The sequence below is a fragment of the Garra rufa genome, chromosome 23 (genome assembly GCF_049309525.1).
Source record: "Garra rufa chromosome 23, GarRuf1.0, whole genome shotgun sequence".
Lineage (NCBI taxonomy): Eukaryota > Metazoa > Chordata > Actinopteri > Cypriniformes > Cyprinidae > Garra > Garra rufa.
In genome coordinates this window covers 38,121,066-38,143,306 of record NC_133383.1, presented here as the reverse complement: position 1 = coordinate 38,143,306, position 22,241 = coordinate 38,121,066, and the positions used below count along the sequence as shown (strand labels likewise).

Sequence of the window (22,241 nt, the reverse complement as noted above, 5' to 3'; positions counted from 1 at the left end):
TTGAAAAATAAGGTATTTGTTACATTTTTAATCATCTTTTCAATCTTTTTTTAATATATAAGTTGTTACATTGAAAAAGATAATATCTTTTAAAATATAAAAGTGAAAAAGCATTTTCACAGGTGAACACTTATGCATATCAACATTATATCTTCCAGTAGATTACTTTACTTTTCTACTCCTTCACAATAAAGTACTGTGATTTTATGGTATTAAATTAATCATTCATTTTCCATACAAATGGTTTTTGCATATATTAAACTTACTTGCTAAAATCAGTTTTACTTCCATTATGTTTTTAAACAAACGGTTGGCGTATAAACTAAACTACCAGTCAAAAGTTTTCGTATAGTAAGATTTTTATTGCTTTTGAAAAAAAAAAGTCTCTTCTGCTTTCCAAGGCTGCATTTATTTGATTCAAGTACAGCCAAAACGCTATACTTTAGAAATATTTTTACTCTTTAAACTGCTTTTTGAAAATATATTTTGAAAAGCAATTTATTCCTGTTATTTCAAAGCTGCATTTTTAGCATCATTATTTCACTCACATGACCCTTCAGTAATCATTCTAATATTCTGATTTGTTGCATCAAATATTATTAGTATTATTATCATGTTAAAAACAGCTGAGTGGAATTCTTCAGGTTTCTTTGATGAATAGAAAGTTCAAAAGAACAGCATTTATCTGAAATAGAAATCTTTTTGTAACATTATAAATGTCTTTATCATCACTTTTGATTTATCAAGGATGCTTTGAATCAATAAAAGAATGAATTAGTGTATAATGTTACAAAATCTTTTTACTTCAGATAAATGCTGCTCTTTGGATCTTTCTACTCAAAGAATTCTGAAAAAGGTACTCAGCTGTTTTAAATATTGATAATGTTAATACATGTTTCTGCAGCAAATCAGAATATTAGAATGATTTCAGACCACGTGACACTAAAACTAAAGATGCTGAAAATGTAGCTTTGATCACAGGAATAAATATAAAATATTCAAATAGAAAACAGTCATTTTAAAAAATATAAAAATATTACAAAATCTTACTGTTTTTGCTGTACTTTGGATCAAATAAATGCAGGCTTGATGAGCAGAAGAGACTTCTTTAAAAACATTATTAATCTTGACCGGAGTGTAATTATGCTAAATTTTAAATTAAAATTTGCACTTTTATCTTAAATTGTTAGGATAATAATTAGTGGTAATTATAATTAGTTGTCACATGCATCTTTTCAAATAAAAAGAAATCCCCTTTTCACTTTAATTATGAATTATTATGCTGATAATATTACTTGTTATATTAATTTATTTAATAAAAAGCAAACTAAAAGCATTTTCAGAGATGAACAGGTTTGTATTGTATAACATTACCAACCTTATTTTATCCATTAGATACTTTTCTTAGCGATCAGCTACTCCTTTACAATAAAATAAAGTGATATTATGATATTAACCATAGCGTCATAAAATTAAAATTGTCAATACAAATGGTTTTTGTATAGGATAAACTTAAATTCAATATTAAATGGCAGCTGGAACCTAGTTTAATTTAATAACATAATATATATATTTTTTAAATAATTTAGGCCAGGACTTGATTTTACTAACAAAATAAGACCATAAACAAATGTTAACAGGTTTTCTATTAAACAACTTCATAAAGGGGTTATGCTTCCAATGATTGTTGACTGGATGAAGGCAGTTATTAGCCTAATATTTCACCTACCTGACCAGAAATGATAAGAACAAACCAGATGTTGTCAAGATTCTTGCCCTGGAAATCCTGGTTTAGTTTGACCAAACCACAAACGGCAGTTTTTTTGCACTCTTCACCTTGATTTGTTTTAACTTTTGGCAGTCTGTAGTACCCCAAATGTTTTTCCTGGTCTGACTGATCAGTACAGCCCAAAACATGACAATAATTGATCATTTTCAGAAGCAATAATCAGCAAAATATGCAAGTTTCATTCGGATTAGTAGCATTGTTTACATTCAGCGCTGCCAATATGGCTGATTGTGTATCGTAAAAACACGCTATTAGAAAGGACAGAAATTTAAGCGGACAAAATGACGGGAGAATTTTTTTGTTTCATCGAAAAATGTATATTATGATAAATTTTAAAGCAAAAACAAAAACAAAACACAATCATGAATTTTTCACAACAGCATCATTAAGATGCATTTAGAAAATACACTTGGTGATTTGATTTTATGTCAACATTACATAAAGTGACATCAAATTATACAATGTTCATGTACATTTTCAAGCAACATTTTACTTTAAGGGGAGACACTGCAGGCAAAAATGCTGTTTTTTCATGCACCTGTCAAATTTGAGATTTTGGGCTTTTCGGTTTTTCATAGTGTTTTTCCGACTAGTGGAAAGAAAACATCCAAAAGACACTGTTAAATGATTCTTTTATAGCACTTTATCTATTTGTGTCAGCAGATTTTAATTACAATACATATTTTTAAAGGCAGTTTTCTCAAAATGAGTTTTTTCTCCTACACTGAGCCATAAATCTCCACTTCAGTAGCACTTACACACACCAAACTTTACATTTTTATTCCTGTCTATATCCTGAAGGTTTTTACAGAGGGATTTGTTCATATATAATTTGCTTGATTTTTAATAATTTATACAGCATTTTACTCCTCAAACGATAAAAAATATAGTGTTTCCTGTCTGTTCTAAGGTTTTTCTGAATTATGGAGTGACAAAATGAGAAAAAAATACCCTCTGTAAAAACTTTTGACTCTAATATGTACAAGAATTTTGAAACTGACCTCATCCAGTGTTTAGATTTTTGTACTAGAAATGTATGAAAATTAGTGCATATTTTATTAAATAATGCCTTATTTGCATATTTAAACGTAAAATTATAGAAAACTTGTAATATAAAAAATGTTTGCAATTCTCAATGTAATCAATCAACTGGGTAAGTAAGGTCATAACTATTAGTTCATTTTTTTTACCCTATTCACCTCCAGTCTCGCCTTAATCTTAAAATGTTAGGCTAAAATATTATTAAAATACACTATCTTTTTAAATAAAAAGGCTAAGGTGAACCTTATGAATACACTGTGTGCATGATTATTAGGCACGTTGATATTGTGGTCATATTTTTTTCTTAATAACTACTATTCATTTTGTATTTAATTATTTATAAGTGATATATAATTGTCCATGAAGGCTGGAAGTGAAAAACTCCTTATATTCAGGTGTGCAGAATTATTAGGTACATTTTCTTTTACAGATAAAATGAGCCAAAAAAGAGATTTACCTCAGACTGAAAAGTCAAAAACTATTAAATGCCCATGAGGATGCAATACTAATGCAATACTGGAATTTGCAAAGTTAAGGCATGACCACCGGACAGAAACACACTTGTTGCGTCTGCATTGTCAGAAAAAACAGGTGGAGGAGAAAAGATGCATGTTAGTTGCAAAAAAAGTAAGAATTAATGTTAAGAATTAGATATGAAACCATCAGGAACCATTTAGTCTCCAGCGCCACCGTTTTCCAGAACTGCAACCTACCTTGAGTCTCTAGAAGTGCAATGTGTCTCAGAGACTTTGCTTGGGTAAACAATCCTAAAAAATTAACCTAACTTAATAAGAATAACATTCTGAAGAGTTGTGAAATACACGGAGACTGTTTTTTATAGGCTTTATAGACAGATGAGTTGAGAGTGGCTCTTGAAGGACCAGCACCACATGCTCTTGTAGCATTCTTTCCAGTTTATCCTCCAGAATCTGGCAGTAAATGTTGGGTCTTCTTCAGTTTTAGTCCATCTCCTATCCTGAAATGTCAGTCTTGCAGAGATGGACCAAAATGAACTCTTAAAGCTTACTGCCAGATTCTGGAAAATATATTTTTGAAAGAGTGCTACAAGAGGATGTGGTGCTGGTCTTTCAAGAGCCACTCTCAACTCATCTGTCTATAAAGCCTATAAGAAAATGTATTTCACAACTTCAGAATGTTATTCTTATTAATTGAGGGTCATTTTTTTAGGATTTTTTGCCCAAGCAAAGTCTCTGAGAACCTGACACATTGCACTTCTGGAGACTAAATGGTTCCTGATGGTTTCGTATCTAATTCTTAACATTAATTCTTACTTTTTTGCAATTAACATGCATCTTTTCTCCTCCACCTGTTTTTTCTGACAATGCAGACGCAACAAGTGTTTTTCTGTCTGGTGGTCATGTCTTAACTTTGCAAATTCCAGTGCTATCCAGTTTAATAGTTTCTGACTTTTCAGTCTGAGGTAAATCTCTTTTTTGGCTCATTTTATCTGTAAAAGAAAATGTGCCTAATAATTCTGCACACCTGAATATAAGGAGTTTTTTACTTCCAGCCTCCATGGACAATTATGTAGTTAAATACAAAATGAACAGTAGTTATTAAGATTGATGTGGTTTGGAATTGGTCAAATGTGCTTGGAAAAAAAATATGACCACAATATCAACGTGCCTAATAATTATGCACACAGTGTATAAACATAATCCAAACGATTACTATAACGTTACTTGTAATCGTGTTATCGGCTAACGTCTTTTACAAAAAAGTAACGCTACTGTGATATTGTGGTATTGTGATGGTATTTGGATACATACAATCGAACAGAAAAATCTGAAGATTAATTTACCACAATATTTACACGTTATTCCCAAAAACACCATATTTTCGCCAAGGCACATGTTTGAAAACCAAAACCAAAACATGGATTTACCACAGTACTTTTATTATTAGTTTTTTAGTAGTGGAATAACCTGAAGACACACCCCTATCAGCAACAACTGCACTAGATCACCGCCCACAACCATTGTTTACTACATTAGCCCTGTTCTCATCAGTTTTATGGTAACGTACATCAAGCTTTGATGTCTGTTTATCTCCAAAATACGACTCTGACTGAAACCCGAGCGAGCTGCAACATACACCGCGATTCTGCTCACTTCACAGTCGCGTTTGTAACGAGTGCACATACAAATGTCCAGAAATGTTGTCTCCGCAGACAGCTCTCTCGGTTTTGACACAGAGCCCGTCAGTCTGATGATCTGCATCAACACAAAGAGCCCGAAAAAAAGCATCATGTACCTTCATGCGGGAGAACCAACTCCAATGTCCGCTCACGTACGGTGCTCACTGCCTCTTTGTTCGATATCAAGCATCATTTGTCAAGGCGAACTCTTCATTTGTCCGCGGTTCTGCTATATTTGACAGTATTTTATACAAAAGCCATTAATTTTGCTTTTAATGGACGTGCGGCGGTACTTCCGCTATCACCGGAAGTACGTGTCTGAGATATATGATATGCCAATGTGCATGTATGAAACTTGTATTTCATTTATTACACAGCCATATATGACAGCACTGAATATTTACGTCAAAATATGCATTTGTACTTACAATCATATACTGTACTTAGCGTTTATATCGGAATGTTAACCTGACGACTGAACGCTTACAATGTTATAAAGACTAGAAAAATTGCAACACGTGTTTAAAACACTTTTTGATAAAAAAAATAGTATACATAATTGTATTTTGTTTGTAAAAGTGAAGCAAAAATGCATTTGACTATATAGGATCATAAAATGTAAGCATTAAATGCTCTGACACACATTTTCGCATCCTATGAAGAAAATAAAAGCCAAGGAAGTTAAAGAATATGTACTTTAATTATACTGTGGTGGTTAGAATTTTTTTTTTTTTTCTAACTAACTTTTTTTCTAACTTTCTAAAACCATTTTCAGGAAGAAAAACAAACACACAAATGCCATTTTTTTTATTCTTTAACCCTTAAAGAATACTGTAATTACTATAGTAAAACCTGTCACTTCGATTTTGAAAGCATCTACACTGTTAAAATGAGCTCCTATATTAATTTGGTTAAATGGTTAATTTTACAGTAACTATTAGTTATTATGGCATGTTGATGGAAACTATGGTTTACCCAAACATAGAATGTTCCCCTAACGTTCCCAATATGGCTCCCATTAGGTTATTTTTTGGGAACGTCCCCTGTAGGTTCTCTTTTTTTAATAATAACCTATAAAGAACGTTCCCAGAACATTCCCTGCAGGTTATTTTTGAAGTTTTATTTTTATAACCTAGAGAGAACGTTGCCAGAACATTCCCTGCAGGTTATTTTTAGTAGTCATATTCATGTAAACTAATTAAAACTTACCAGATGATTCGGATTGTTCTAATGCTGATTATATATATATATATATATATATAAATATATATAATATTATTATTATTATTATTTTTTTTTTTTTTTTTTTAAATCATAAAACTATTTTTGCAGAATTTTATGTCCAAAATAAGCTTTTAATAATGTGTAGACATCAAAAAAGTTTTCTTTACGTAAATAGAACATTCCCTTTAGGTTAGGGGAACGTTCTGGGAACGTTCTATTTGCTTAAAGAAAACTTTCCTGGCTAACCAATAGGAAACATTCTTGAGAATGTTCCGGGAACGTTCTGGGAACCAAAAATTGTTAGCTGGTACAGGGTTCGTACAGATACTGTAAAATGAAATTCCAGAACTTTCAAGGACTTTTCAAGCACTATTTTTTTTTTGTTTCAAAGACTTCAGTCAGAGATGTCTTTAATTTCAAATTCTAAAAAATGAGAAATAGAAAAAAAATATACTAATAAAAAAAATGGCAACAATAAAGTGATACACATGCTAAGTATTACTACTAAAGTATTACAAAGTATACAGCACTTTACTAGAGTAAAACCACTGTTTATTTTCTCAAGGGATTTGTATTTGTGCATACTTTCATTTTTCAGTTTTTGCTTTTATAACTGTATGATGTTTGTTTTCTACCGTTTAAGAAAAAAAAAATCTGAGAAAAAGTTTAGTGAAAATGCTCCGAAATCCCGATCTTTTTGAATCTCAAATGATTTTCGATCCAAGCCCCGAAGTCCCGATCTGAATTTGATTTAGATCGAGACTTCAAATCACGTATCACGGATCCTTTTATTTTTAATTATTTAATTCTCTAAGTGATTTACAAACCGGATCCGATCTAAATCAAAATGCACTTTAAGTACTTTTAAGTACTATTTTCAAGGGTTTTCCAAGCCCTTAAATTTCAAAAAGTCAAATTCAAGTACTTCCAGCACCTTGTACGAACCCCATGGTAAATGAAAAAGTAAGAGACCTTTTAGAATGATGTTGCAACGCTACACTGTACAGAACATGCGGTGAAGAAAGTATAACTAAAGGAAAATCCTTTATTTAAAATTAATATAAGCTGAACACATGATTTAATGCAAAAGTGCTTTAGAAAAGAGATCATGTACATCATGTAAGGCAGGAGAAGGTAGCGTGAGTGATCCTATCACAGCTTTGACTTCATCATGGCCATCATCTTCTCCAGTTTGATGGCAAGGCCCATGTCACCCTTAATCTTCAGCTTTCCAGACATGAAGGCCATAGTTGGCTTTAATTTCCCTATTGATAAAGAATATGGTTTTAATGAATGCTTTAGTTTTTTATTATTCAGATTTAAAACATCTTCTAAGTGCATCAGCTGCACTTTTTCTAACCTCCGAACATCTTGATGAAATCCGCACTGTCAAGAGTCATGACGACGTCGGCTTTGGCAGGTGGTTCCCCACTGCCGGCACTTCCTGCGTCGTTCTTCAGATCTATGTACCAGACTCCAGCATGCTCACCTGTCAATCATGCCAGTAAACGTTAATAGAACACAGATTTGATGGGCGGGACAAATGCAGCTTGTCTCATTTTTAATATCCAATTGATTCTTTAGAACTTCCGCATAATGATAAGCCAGCTCCTAAACTTCAGCTGAAGCTCATTTTATATGTGCTATATATAGGTGGACACTCTTGAGACTCCTCTAATGCCTCGTTCGTATCAGAAACTGAGCTAAATAATAATTGCAACATCGTAAATAATAATAGCGGCATGAACATTCAGTTTCATATTATTTAACAACATATCATTTAAATGCCGAGTCTGGTAATCCCAGGAGAGTGCCTGCATAGTTGTACATTTAAATTTCTGACAGCTAAACATTATAATGTGTCTAGACTAACATTAGCATTAGCTTATCTTAATCATTTTCTTGATAAACAGTAACTTGCCTTCATAGTCGTGAACATATTTTTAAAATCTTGTAATATTTTAAAGCCTTTATTATTTTTCAATAATAAAAATAAAATTCACTGCAAAAACTCACTTTTCATTTATAAAAAGGACATGAAAAAAATGTCTTTTTACAAAAACGTCTTTTTAAGATGAAAATGATATGAAATTCCCCATATAACCAGAAGATGGCAGCAGAGGATCAATCATTGGCTGCAGCTGCCATTTCAACTCCCTAGTTTTTTAAAGACGTCTTTCTTTTTGATTTATTATAATGTGACTAGTATAATAAATTGTAATACTTTCACTGCACTGAAGTATATAGTATAGCAAGTGCAGAAAGTCATTAAAATAAATAAATAAGCTCGGAGACAAACAGCCTATAAGGGTGAATTTTTTATGTACTTATATATAGTTCACTACAAATTAAATAAGTTAAATATTAATGGTATAAGAATTCAATAATGCACTCAATATGAATCGATTTCAAATATTTTATATGATTGAACAACTACATCTTTTAAGCTTTATAACTGTGAAAGCTATTAAATAGTCTATATTTAACCAACACAAACTTGTTACTGCTGTAGTTTTGTTGCTCTGAATTTAGTCTGAATCATTTAATGCACAGCTGTTTTTTGACATCAGCTTGTCAGATGTTTTGTCCGTTATTATGGTCAATCATAGCAATGACTCGCACATATTTAACCAATTTACTTGCATATTTGATTAAACTCGCGTTTGTCTTTTTTGAAACAGTATACATGGATGTTTGGTCCTCTTACACAAACTTTTCTTCGATTGTGAATGGATTATGTATAGAAAACAAGCAAGTACACTCCTATTATGGCACAGTACAGTTGACCGGAAATGACTGAGCTGGCTTGTCTAAAACAAGGAAGTTATCCGTGCATATGGTCAATTGTCTCAAGTCACCAAACCCTGCTCCTGGAGAGCTACCATCCTGCAGATTTGAGCTCTTGCCCCAGTCAAACACACCTGAACTGGCTAATCAAGGTGTTCAGGGTTGATAATTACAGGCAGGTGGAGCACAGTTGGAACTGAAGTTTACAGGACAGCAACGGTAGTTAATATCACAGCCATGAATCATTTGATATCGCTAGTCAGAAGTAGGTGATATTAGGTGGTGACATATAATCATTCTATAAAAACTTAAATTGGACAAACACGAGATACATCTGAGTCCAAGATGAATTTAATATTTTCAGGTCCTTTTTCCCAGAAAATAAATACTATACTTTTTAATGTATATTTGAGGTTACACATCCCTATTAAATCATACTTGAATAAAAGGTATGACATACTAAGTCTAATTTATAAAATTAAAAAGTCGAAACTATGACAAAATGATAACACACCAAGTCATAATAATAAGATAAGTAATAATTGTGACATATTAAGTCATACTTATGAGATGGAAAGTTAAAATTGACATAAAGAGTCATAATTATGACTAAGCATGTCTATTTTAAGTCATTTTATGCAACGAGTCAAGTGGCTTGAAATTAGCAATGAGTCTTACTTTGATTTACATGTATTTAGTCATTTGCTTGTAAGTCAGGAATTTAGATTTTTTTTGTGTCATAATTCAGATTTATGTGAGAATCGCAAGACTAAAAGTCAGCACTGACTTTCATAATTTTGATTTGTTATCTTAAAATTGACTTCATAATATGACCAGTCATGACTTTTCGTGTGGCATAATTCTGATCTGTCACAATTATGATTTACCAAAGCATGTTTTTTTTCTTATGTGGCAGAAATGGGCTTTATTATGGCTGGGTTTTGACACATATTTCATGATTCAATTTGATTTACAATCTTGCAGTTTGATTCATTATCGATTATTTTGGAAATAAAAGTTTTTGAACAATAAGACTTTTTTAATTGGTCTCTTCTGCTCACCCAGCCTGCATTTATTTGAGCCAAAAGTACAGCAACAGTAAAACAGCAATATTTTGAAATATTTTTACAATTTAAAAGAACTGGTTTTTATTTGAATATATTTTAAAATGTAATTCATTCCTGTGAGCAAAGCTACATTTTCAGCAACATTACTCCAGTCTTCAGTGTCACATGATCCTTCAGAAATCATTCTAATATGCTGATTTGCTGTTAAAAACATATTATTATTTTTATTATCATCATCATTTATAATCATATATTTAAAACAGTTAAGTACATTTTTTCTATTTCAGATAAATGCTGAAAAAGAAAAATGAAAAAAAGTCTACTCAGTTGTTTTCAACATAATATTAATAAATGTTTTTTTAAGCAGCAAATCAGAATATTAGAATATTTGAAATCCCAGGTATAAATTACATTATATTAGTACATTTTTTTTTCAATATTTTACTGTTTTTCCAGTACTTGGAATCAAATAAATGCAGTGAGCAGAAGAGACTTCTTAAAAAAAAAACATGAAAAATCTTACTGTTCAAAAACTTTTGACTGATAGTGTACATCAGGAACAGAACGTGGCAAATTTTCTCATAGAAAAATATCTCTCAACCAATGCTGTAAAATATACATGAGAGTCAGTTGGTACTACATTACTATAATATTGAAGGTTAAAATTAACTGATTTGTATACAAACCCTTAAATTACAATTATATTTCCATTCCAATTCGTTTTTAAAATATAAACATTTAAATGTTGGATGCTATAAAAACTTGACGGATTTCTTCAAACGCTGAAGAACAGCAAAAATTATAATGAATATGTTATTTGATGCTTATATTTTTTAATGCCCCTTCTCTCGAGTTCCTTTTTCTAGCTGAATAAGGAGTTTATGGTTACCAAATATGTTTTTTACATCTTTGCATGGTTGAAACACTGAATAAGCGATTACATGAGACACGATACAGATTTCGAAAGTTGTACTCTCTTTTAATATACCTTCAGATGTTTACTCATGTTTATTTCAATCTGAAACTGGTACTACAGCGATCTGTCACTCCACACTAAACAGCACCAAAATGGCATTTTTTGTTTAAATACTGTTAAAAAAAAAAAAAAAAAACTGACAGAATTTAAAATCTGAGACTTTGTTTCATATCAAAAGTAACAAAGCACGAAGCTTATTGCAATTTCTGAAAACTAAGGGGAGAGTAAACTAATCTTGGGATTTAAGAATCAATACAGATTCCTAAAAAGGAGAATCGATTAAAAATCAAGAAATCAATATTTTTACCAATCCCTATAGCTTATTATTCAGTGGAACGAAACTGAAAATCTGATGAGCGTTTTAGCTAGAAGACATTGAAATGTTTTAAATGTAAAGTCAAACCTACCTGATAAATCGAATTTGTACACTCCTTGTGTGGTTTTCACTATATCAGGATTGAGAATTCCTCTGATTATGTTGAACATGTCAGAAATAGGTCCCTTGGCGGAGGAATCTGCGCTGGCTTTTCCACTTTTGAAAACTGGAGTTCCACCTAAAGACAGAGTTCAAATATCGACACTCACTTAGAAGTCTGCTGAAGTTTGCTTGGAAGTCAATGCAAGTCAGTCACCAAGCAGAACAAAAACAGACTGAATGTGCTGGTTATGCCTCATAACTCACCGTGCTCCTCAATTTGTTTGGCTAGATCCTCTGGCTGTTGATCCAAGAAAAAGTCAGGAAGCAATGGATGACCTAAAAGAAATTAAGTTTTATGTGCTGTGTCGACATTCAGTTTCCTGTAGTGCACTATATTGACAAAAGTATTGGCTTCTAATGAACAGATTTGACTACTTTACTCATTTCCATGAGTACAAATCTTAATGTTTAAGCATATGATTATATTCTAGGGCAGGGGTCACCACGCTCGGTCCTGGAGGGCCGGTGTCCTACAGAGTTTAGCTCCAACCCTAATCAAACACACCTGAACCAGCTAATCAAGGTCTTAATATGTATACGTGAAACTTCCAGGCAGGTGTGTTGAGGCAAGTTGGAGCTAAACTCTGCAGGACACCGGGACCCTGTTCTAGAGGATTGTGCGCTTCTAATTTTATAGCAACAGTTTGGACAGGACCCTTTTCTGTTCTAACATGACAATGCATCTGTGTATAAGTCAATTCAGTCAGTGTGGAAGAACTGGACTGATCTGGTAAAACCAAGTCCTAATCCCAGTTGAACACCTCTGGTGTGACTTTAAATGCAGACCTTGAGCCAAAAACTCTTCACCAAACACCAATGACTTTTAAATATGGCTAAAGTCATTTTAGACACTCCCAAAACTGTTGCAACAGAGATGAAAATATATATTTTTCCATCTTTGTTGCCACAGTTTTGGAAGTGCCTTTTTCTGTTCTAAAGAAGGGGTGTCCCAATACTTCTGATCATAGAGTATGTACAAGTCATTGGTGTTTGATGATGAGTTTATGGCTCAAGGTCTGCATTTACAGTCACACCAGAGGTGTTCAGCTCAGATTAGGACTTTGCTTTCTGCAGACCAGTCAAGTTCTTCCACACTGACTGAATCAACCATTTCTTTTTGAACCTTGCCTAATACACAGATGCATTGTCATGCTAGAACAGAAAAGGGTCCTGTCCAAACTGTTGCCATAAAATTAGAAGCACACAACCCCCTAGAATATAATTATTAAACATTAAGGTTTGCACTTATGCAAATTACTAAAGTTGTCAAACATGTTCATTAGAAGGGGGTGTCCCAATACTTTTGGCCATATAGTGTATGTCAGAAATGTCATGTTTTTGTATACAGGGTCTAAAAACACTAAAAATGTGTGAAATAACTTTTACACAAACCATATGACTGATATTGCTAATGATTGAATAGGAAATTTTAAATATTAATATTGCATAACCAACCTGGCTCAACAGCATACACATCAAAGTCCTTAATGCCCTCCTTTTTGAGAATGTCCTCATCAATGACAAACTGTCCTGTGAAGCTGGTGGGTTTTTTCAAGATGGCGTAGGCTGCATCAGCCATGATCTCCACCTTCCTGCACTGTTTACCAATCCCAGAACCACCCAGCATGTCCATGGCCGCTGTCTGAATGGCTAAAGGTAGATGATGCAACAAGAGTATTTCAGTTATCATTGTTGATTTTGATTAATATTCAATTCTACTTCATTTTCACAGCACCTTTCACAACAAATACTGTTCTAAAGCTTTGAATATTAATAGGCTCAGCACAGAAATGTGAAACAATGGTACGTGTGCACCATTTACATCAGAGACTTCACAGAACATCCTTTCAGTTTGATGTTGTTCATTTGCATACAGCGCCACAAATACACCCGTTTACATTTATGCACTTGGCAGAGGCTTTTATCCCAAGCTAAATTTGCATTCAAAGCAAATAATTACATCACTTTTAGCTTTCCTTGAGATTGAAACCCATGACCTTGGTGTTTCTAGCAACAGAACATGCTTGTGTTGAGTCAATTTTTGGAAATTGAGATTTATACATCTTTGAAAGGCTGAATAAATAAGCTTTCCATTGACGAAATACAACTATTTGAAAATCTGGAATCTGAGAGTGCAAAAAAAAAAAATCTAAATATTGAGAAAATCGCCTTTAAAGTTGTCCAAATGAAGTTCTTAGCAACGCATACGAATCAAAAAGTAAGTTTTGATATATTTACTGTAGGAAATTTACTAAATATCTTCATGGAACATGATCTTTACTTAATATCATAAAATGATTTTTGGCATATAAGAAAAATTGACCATTTCGACCCATACAATGTATATTTGGCTATTGCTGCAAATATACCCATGCCACTTACAACTGGTTTTGTGGTCCAGGGTCACAAATATTAGCTCCATATATGCGTTGATCAGTGTTTATATGTGAATAAAAGCCTAAATGAATCTGTTTATTAAATAAAAGAAATTTGCCTCTTCAAAAGACCTGAATTATACTTCTTGATTCATCTGAATTACTTTTAAAATGTCTTTAGGAGTTTTGTTGGAAAAGACTTTCTTTAGAGGGACAGAAACCTCCAAGGTTTCATTAAAAATACCTTCAGTGCCATTTCGAGGATGAATAAAAGTTTTATAAGTTTGGAACGACATGAGGATGAGTAAATGATGACAATTTTCATTTTGGGGTGAACTATTGCTTTAATATTCAACTAAGGCTTTCTTTTGTAGGAGTTCTGTAGATATATATTACAGAATCCAGAATCAGCAATATCTACTTGTGCATTAATGATCTCCGAATTGAATTATTCAATGAATGATGTAGGAAAGCCATTACCTGTCTTGGGCCATAAGGCATTAACGGCAATAGATCCCTTGAACTCTTCAGCCATCCCAAGAACACACATGGACATGCCATACTTTGCCATGGTGTATGCTACACAGACACAACGGAAAACAAGATCAGCGTCATTATTTGTCACTATGATCAAATAAATGTTCAGTGGCAGCCCTGGAGCACTGAATGTAAGAATGGTCTTGCGCTCACCTGTGTGGTTTTTGAACCAGATGGGATTGAGGTTGAGAGGTGGGCTGAGATTAAGTATGTGAGGGTTCTTGCTCTTCAGAAGATGTGGAATGCACAATTTAGACCTGTAATGAAAACAGCAGTCTGAATTATTGCAGGTTCAAAACAAGTTAAAGTAATAGTTCGTTCAAAAATGACTCATGATTTACCACCCTCAAACCAGCTTAATAATGGCAGAGAATGGCTATTGAGATTATAAAGTCCAATAAAGTGCATTCATCCATCATAACAAGTGTTCCACATGACTTTAGGAAGTTAATACAGGCCTTCTAAAGTGAATCGATGTGTTTGTGTATGAAAAATATACATATTTAAAACTTTATAAACTGTAATCTCTATCTTCTGCTAATTGTTGTACGCGTGTTTACGAGAGAGTGGCGTTCCAGCGGATAACGTAGGACATAGGCGTAGCGTACAGTGCCTTGCGAAAGTATTCATACCCCTTCATTGTTTTCATGTTTTGCCATGTTGCAGCCTTATGTTAAACTGCTTTAAATTACTTTTTATCCACATTAATCTGCACTCCATACACCATATTGACAAAGCACAAAACAGCTTTTTAACAACTTTGCAAATTTATTCAAAATAAAACACTGAAATAAGTACACTGCATAAGTATTCATACCCTAACTCAGTACTTAGTTAAATCACCTTTACAGCCTCAAGTCTGTTTGGGCATGATGCAACAAGTTTTGCACATCAGCATTTGGCAATTACCTGCCATTCTTCTCCTCACCTCTTCACCTCTCAAGCCCTGTCAGCTTGGATGGAGGCTGGCAGATATGTTCAAGTTTCTCCAGAAATGTTTGATTGGGTTCAAGACTTGGCTATGGCTGGGCCACTCAAGTACGTTCACAGAGTTGTCTATAAGCCACTCTTGATGTGTGCTTAGGGTCATTGTCCTGTTGGAAGGTGAACCTTCTGCCCAGTCTGAGATTCTGAATGCTCTGGAATGGGTTTTCATTAGGGCTATCTCTATATTTTCCTGTGCTGAGCTTTTCTTCTACTCTGATGAGTCCCTCAGTCCCTGCAGCTGCTACCAGCACACTTTACTTTTAGGATGGTACTCTGCAGGACGAGCAGTGCCTGGTTTCCTTCAAACATGATGAGGCATCATCTTGTTTCTCACAGTCTGAGGGTCCTTTAGGTGCTTTGTTGCAAATTTCAAGTGTGTTTTCATGTGTCATCACTGAGGAGAGGATTAAGTTTGGGCACACAACCATAAAGCCCAGATGGGTGGAGTGTTGCAGTGATGTTTGTCCTTCTGTAAGTTTCTGCTATCTGCATATATGTGACCCTGGACCACAAAACCAGTCTTAAGTCGCTGGGGTATATTTGTAGCAATAGCCAGCAATACATTGTATGGGTCAAAATTATTGATTTTTTTTTTATGCCAAAAATCATTAGGAAATTAAGTAAAGATCATGTTCCATGAAGATTTTTTGTAAAATTCCTACTATAAATATATTAAAATGTAATTTTTGATTAGTAATATGCATTGTTAAGAATTTAATTTGGACAACTTTAAAGGTGATTTTCTCAGTATTTTGATTTTTTTGCACCCTCAGATTCCAGATTTTCAAATAGATGTATCTCAGCCAAATATTGTCCTATCCTAACAAACCATACATCAATAGAAAGCTTATTTATTGAGCTTTCATATAATGTATACATCTCAGTTTTGTAAAATTTAACCTTATGACTGGTTTTGTGGTCCAGGGTCACATATGATCATGGAGCTCAACTAGAGTGACCATCAGGTTCTTGGTCACCACTCTAACCAAGGCCCTTCTCCATCAATTCTCTATTTCTAGAGGCCAGCTCTAGAAAGAGTCGTGGTTGCTCCAACCTTCTTCCATTATGGACAATGGAGGCTACATGCTTCTGTGAACCTTCAATGCAGCAGAATTTTTTTCTGAAGTCTTCCCCAGATCTGTGCCTTGACACAACCCTGTCTCTGAGCTCTATAGGCAGTTTTTTTTTTTTTTTTTTACCTCAGGGCTTACTTTTACTCTGATTTACTTTGATATGCATTTTCAGCTGTTATTCATTTTATTGCTCAAATCAAATCAAACTCATTTAAATGAAATTTGCCACTGGTTAACTCCACTCGAAGTGTAGTAATATCTACAAGCGATACAAATGCTCCTAAGCTTAATGTCAACTTTCCCAGATAAGGGTATGAATACTTATGCAATGGAATCGTTTAAGTTTTTTATTTCTACTAAATTTGCAAAGTTGTTACAAACCAGTTTTGTGCTTTCATTATGGTGCATGGAGTGTAGACTGATGTGGAGAAAAAAAAAAGGTAATTTAAAGCAGTTTAATATAAAGCTGCAACACAACAAAACACGAAAAAAAAAGAAGGGGTATGAATACTTTCGCAAGGCACTGTAAATTCCGGTGATAATATGCTATCTCGCAAGAACCAAGTTTTGTTTACAGTCTCCTCTTGGTTTATATCAAAATCCTCCAACATTTTTCTTTTCAAATCTTTGTTTCGTCATTCTGATTTGTTACCGGTGTTATGTTTTGCTCTCTAATTCCTACATCCTTCGTTACCCGCTGGAATGCCAGTCTCTCATGAACATGTGTACGACAGTTAGTGAAAGCTAGAGATTACGGTTTATAAAGTTTTAAATATGTAGATTTCTAACACTTCAGAAGGCCTTTATTAACCCCCTGAAGTTGTGTGAAGTACTTTTTATGATATATTTATGCACTTCATTTTGCTTAAAAATCTCAACAGCCATTCACTGCTATTATAAAGCTTGAAAGAGCCAGGACATTTTTTCCGAACTCTGATTGCATTCATCTAAAAGAACAACATTATATAAACCTAGGATGGCTTGAGGGTGAGAAAATCATTAGGAAATTTTCATTTTTGCGTGAACTATCATTTTAAGCTCTACTGACAATATCTGTGACAAGCTGTCTATTAACATAGAAAATTATTCTGTTGTTTATTGTGATCCTCTGTCAGTCTCAAAAAAATAGTACTTTTACTCACGTCAGGTACGTTCCTCTAAGATTGATGCCTAGCATAAGGTCAACTTTCTTCATTGGAGTTTCCACAGTTCCTGTTAAATTGATGGCACTGGCATTGTTGACCAATATGTCAATTCCTGCCGACAGCAACACAGAAGATAAAAGACAAATTACAACCCATTTCTGAGTGCTAAGATCATGAGACATTTCAAATGCTCGAACTGACCTCCAAATTTCTCCACGGCTTGTTCCACGGCTTGATTGATCTGCTTCTCATCACGAACATCTACGATGCACGGCAATGCTTTCCCTCCAACAGCTTCAACTATCAAACAGATGTTATTTGGTCTTATCACATGAAATTTATGAAATATTTTAGCTCCTATTTTAGCTAGAAGCAATGTTTAAAGTCAAAAACATCTTAATGATGGATTTGTTTCTTACAAACAAACTTCAGAACACATTTATTGATGAAGTAGAGTTGCATAGATTATTGTGATGTTTTTATCAGCTGTTTGGACTCTCATTCTGACGGCACCCATTCACTGCATGAAGTCACAATCAACAACATGAATCCATGGCCTTGTGACAACAGTCCAGGCAGAGGTATAACAGTGACAGAAATATAATCAACATCATGAACCCATGACCTCATGACAACGGTCCAAGTGGGTGAAAGTGGCGTAATGGTGTCAGGAATATTTCCTAGGCACACTTCAGGCCTGGTAATACATATGAATTTTCACATCAGTGCTATAGACTGTAATGATATCTATATAAACAACAATATTTACATGACTGCATGTAAAATCATTTGAAATGCATTCACTGCTGGTGGCTCTCATTTCAGGATTATGGACATTTGGCTATTAAACACGGTTTTAAAAATCTAGACAATCTCAGAGCTGTGTAGAAAGTTAAGATTAATCCATTTCCAGAATAAAAATTTCCTGATAATTTACTCACCCCCTTGTCATCCAAGATATTCATGTCTCTCTTTCTTTAGTCGGAAAGAAATTAAGTTTTTCGAGGAAAACATTCCAGGATTTTTCTCTATATTCAATGGGGATCAGCAGCTCGAAAGTTAAAAATGCAGTTTCAATGCAGCTACAAAAGGCTCTTAACGATCCCAGCCGAGGAATAAGGGTCTTGTCTGGTGAAACGATTGGTCATTTTCATAAAAAAAAATAAAATAAAATTTATACACTTTTTAACCACAAATGCTCATCTTGTCTTGAGCATGCATACTCTGTTTATTCTAATTCAAGACAGTTAGGCTATGTCGAAAGAAAATTCGCTTTCTCCTCCAACTTCAAATTCGTCCTACATCGCTGTTTTACCTTTTTTTGTAAAGGGTGTTCAACTTTCTTTGCATGTTCACATTGTAAACACTGGGTTGGTACTTCTGCAGGTTTTCGACATACCCAAACTGCATTAAACCAGAGGGCTCAGAGTACGCATGCACATCGCAGAGCTAGACAAGACAAGCATTTGAGGTTAAAAAGTATATCAATAGTAATTTTATTTAGAAATTAACCAATCATTTCGCTAGATAAGACCCTTATTCCTCGGCTGGGATCGTGTAGAGCCCCTTGAAGCTGCACTGAAACTGCATCTTTAACCTTCAATCCGTTGTGCACCATTAAAGTCCATAATATGGAGAAAAATCCTGGAATGTTTTCCTTAAAATACTTTGTGACTTAAAAAAGACAGACATGAACATCTTGGATGACATGGGGGTGAGAAAATTATGAGAAATTGTTATTTTGTAATCCTTTTAAATACATAAGCTATAGATACAAATCTTTCACTATGAAGAAAATGAATGGGACTTTCTCCTGAATCCTGAATATAATCGTGTGTAAGAGTAACTGATTCCTGCGCTCACTCTCTGCAGCAGCTGTGTAGATGGTGCCCGGCAGTTTGGGGTGAGGATCAGCAGTTTTGGCAGCGATGACCACATTGGCACCGTCCTGCGCCGCTTTGAGAGCAATGGCCTTGCCAATACCTCGACTCGCTCCGGTAATGAAGATAGTACATCCTGCCAGCTTCCTAAAATGAAATGCATAATCATATAATAATCTCATTACAATGTAAGTAATGCACTACACAAACAATGACGGACATGCAAAACATAACCGGAGATGAATACATTTGTGGATATAGTATTTTATTTTTTAAAAAGTTAATGTTGCATAATTTTGTCCCTACTTTTTGTCAGCAATGTCAGATATTTATGAAAATGTTAAAGGAGTAGTTCACTGTCATCCAAGATGTTCATGTCTTTCTTTCTTCAGTCGTAAGGAAATTATGTTTTTTGAGGAAAACATTTCAGGATTTCTCTCCATATAATGGACTTCTATGGTGCCCCCGAGTTTGAACTTCCAAAATGCAGCTTCAGATGGCTCTAAACGATCACAGCCTAGGAAAGAAGGGTCTTATCTAGCAAAAAGATTGGTTATTTTCATTTTCATTTATATACTTTTTAACATCAAATGCTAGTCTTGTCTAGCTCTGTGTGTACTCTGTATAGAGATGAAAAAGTATATAAATTGTTAATGTTTTTAGAAAATAACCGATCGTTTGGCTAGGTAAGACCCTTCTTCCTCGGCTGCGATCATTTAGAGCCCTTTGAAGCAACATTTAAACTGGATTTTGGAAGTTCAAACACCACAGAAGTCCACTATATGGAGAGAAATCCTGAAATGTTTATCAAAAAACAATTTCCTTACGACTGAAGAAAGAAAGACATGAATATCTTGGATGGAGTGGCGGAGTACATTATCTGTAAATGTTTGTTCTGAAAGTGAACTATTTCTTTAATAGCACTCTCTCTACATTTCACCAACTAAAAATATGTTTGTTTGTTTGTTTGCACTTTTGTAGTCCATTTTGTCTTATGCTTAATGAACCTGAGCTGTATTGCAATGTTAATCGCATGGTTGTTTGCGTTGGCATTCCTTGACACCTGCGCATAGAAAATTAGAATAAAGGTCAAATTATAAAAAACAATATAAACATACTATAAGGAAAATGGATTTATGTAATCAGCTGAATGCTAAATTAGCTTTAACAGACAGCTGTTATATTAGCAATACAGGCTGAAAAGTTTTGACAACACAGTCCAGCCCTCTCAGGTCATTGAAAACACTCGCGTCAATGAGTTCAAACGTATAAAACAAGTATTTTAATACCAGTCAACAAGCACTACACAAAACGTATGGGCTAAACATCAAGAATAACATCAGGAACATCAAGACAAACTCACCCTGTGTTCTGCAGCATTCTGGCTCCTGTGCTGTGTCTGACCTGGGAACGGAATGAGCTACGGGATCAATGCGTGTAACATTAAACGTAACACGGACAGTGAACGCCAAGGACCTCCAGATCAAAACGACGTTTGTGGATTTGCCCTTTACTCCAGTAACAGATTCCACTGCGCCATCTTTCACTCTACTTCCGGTAGAGTCGGGAACGCGCTACAATGTTTAAAGGAACATTAAATAATATGCGATTAAACATCAAACGCTCAGTAAACAACAAAAAACATTTGAGAATGGAAAAGAAAATACAAAAAGCAACAAGTCACATAAATAAAACCACAAACACTTTTAAATGCTGTATCTTGTAGTGTTGATATAATGCATGACTTCGCAAAACAGAACAACAAATGTGTTATTTTATTTTAGTTTTATTTTAAAGTCAATAAGATTGTAGTAAACGCTGTTTTACTATTTGTACTTGTAAACAAATAAACAATGTTCGCGATAAAGCAGCGAGGAAATGCAACGTTTTATGACCATGCATATTAGAAAAAACAATGCTAAAACATTTTTTTTTTCATTCAGAAAAGGCATAATGAACAACATTTAAAAGGTTATAATAAAACAAAAAAAAGAGAAAAAATGGTGCTAAGGCTTTTTTGCTTTTACGTTATTACAAAACACTGTTCGTATTGTTTATAAAATGAAAAAAAAGCATATTAAATCATATTAAAGCATAGACTAAAATGATATATGGTTTACATTAATAAATAAATAACAATGATTTATTAATAAATTAATATACATGTTTTTGTAATTCTGCAAGTGAAAAAACTACACAGAGATCGTTTTCTCATTCTCTGGATTTATTTGATCAGTTTATTCTCTAGCGGCCTCTAGTGTGCTGGAAAGCTAATCATATCATAATATGTAACTCAATTATTTACCCAGTTTTGCATTTTTGTTTTCTTCTGTATTTTATTAATTCCCCAGGGTTGCCTACAAATCCATGTGTTGCTTGCAATCTCTCATGATATATAATATTATTAATAATAATAATATTTTTTTCCAAAACTGCAATGTAAACACCTTCACAATAACCTCATGGCCTCTCAATATTGATGTTTTTATTTTAGTGCTGTGCAATGATTAATCACATGCAAAATAAAAGTTTTTGTTTAGATAATATATGTGTGTGTACTGTGTATATTTATTATGTAAAGGCTATATAAATGCACACACATGCATGTGTATATTAAATATATTTATATATAATATAAATTATATGAATATAAATGTAAACATTTTCAAAATATATACTTAATGTGTGTGTGTTTATAAATACATAGCCTAAATATAGGCGTAC

The 22,241-nt window shown here is 33.7% G+C and overlaps 2 protein-coding genes across 5 annotated transcripts in view; both read right to left on the bottom strand.

Annotated features, from left to right (window-relative positions):
- LOC141299214 (uncharacterized protein KIAA1958) overlaps window positions 1–5,281 on the bottom strand; it is a 33,475-nt gene extending 28,194 nt beyond the window's left edge. For all 4 annotated transcript variants that reach the window (XM_073829564.1, XM_073829561.1, XM_073829562.1 and 1 more), the window contains exon 1: window positions 5,105–5,281. In XM_073829564.1, coding sequence (XP_073685665.1) covers window positions 5,105–5,110 — 6 coding nt within the window. In that variant the 5' untranslated portion in view covers window positions 5,111–5,281. The remainder of the gene's footprint in view (window positions 1–5,104) is intronic.
- Window positions 5,282–7,237: 1,956 nt separating this feature from the next.
- Window positions 7,238–21,069, bottom strand: hsdl2 (hydroxysteroid dehydrogenase like 2). The gene is made up of 11 exons (XM_073830077.1): window positions 20,881–21,069; window positions 19,501–19,664; window positions 17,839–17,937; window positions 17,635–17,749; window positions 14,586–14,689; window positions 14,376–14,474; window positions 12,976–13,170; window positions 11,725–11,796; window positions 11,450–11,596; window positions 7,573–7,701; window positions 7,238–7,477 (listed from the first exon to the last, which is right to left on the bottom strand). The coding sequence occupies exons 1-11, from the start codon at window positions 20,895–20,897 to the stop codon at window positions 7,365–7,367; spliced, it is 1,254 nt and encodes a 417-aa protein (XP_073686178.1). The 5' UTR covers window positions 20,898–21,069; the 3' UTR covers window positions 7,238–7,364.
- Window positions 21,070–22,241: the final 1,172 nt, after the last annotated feature.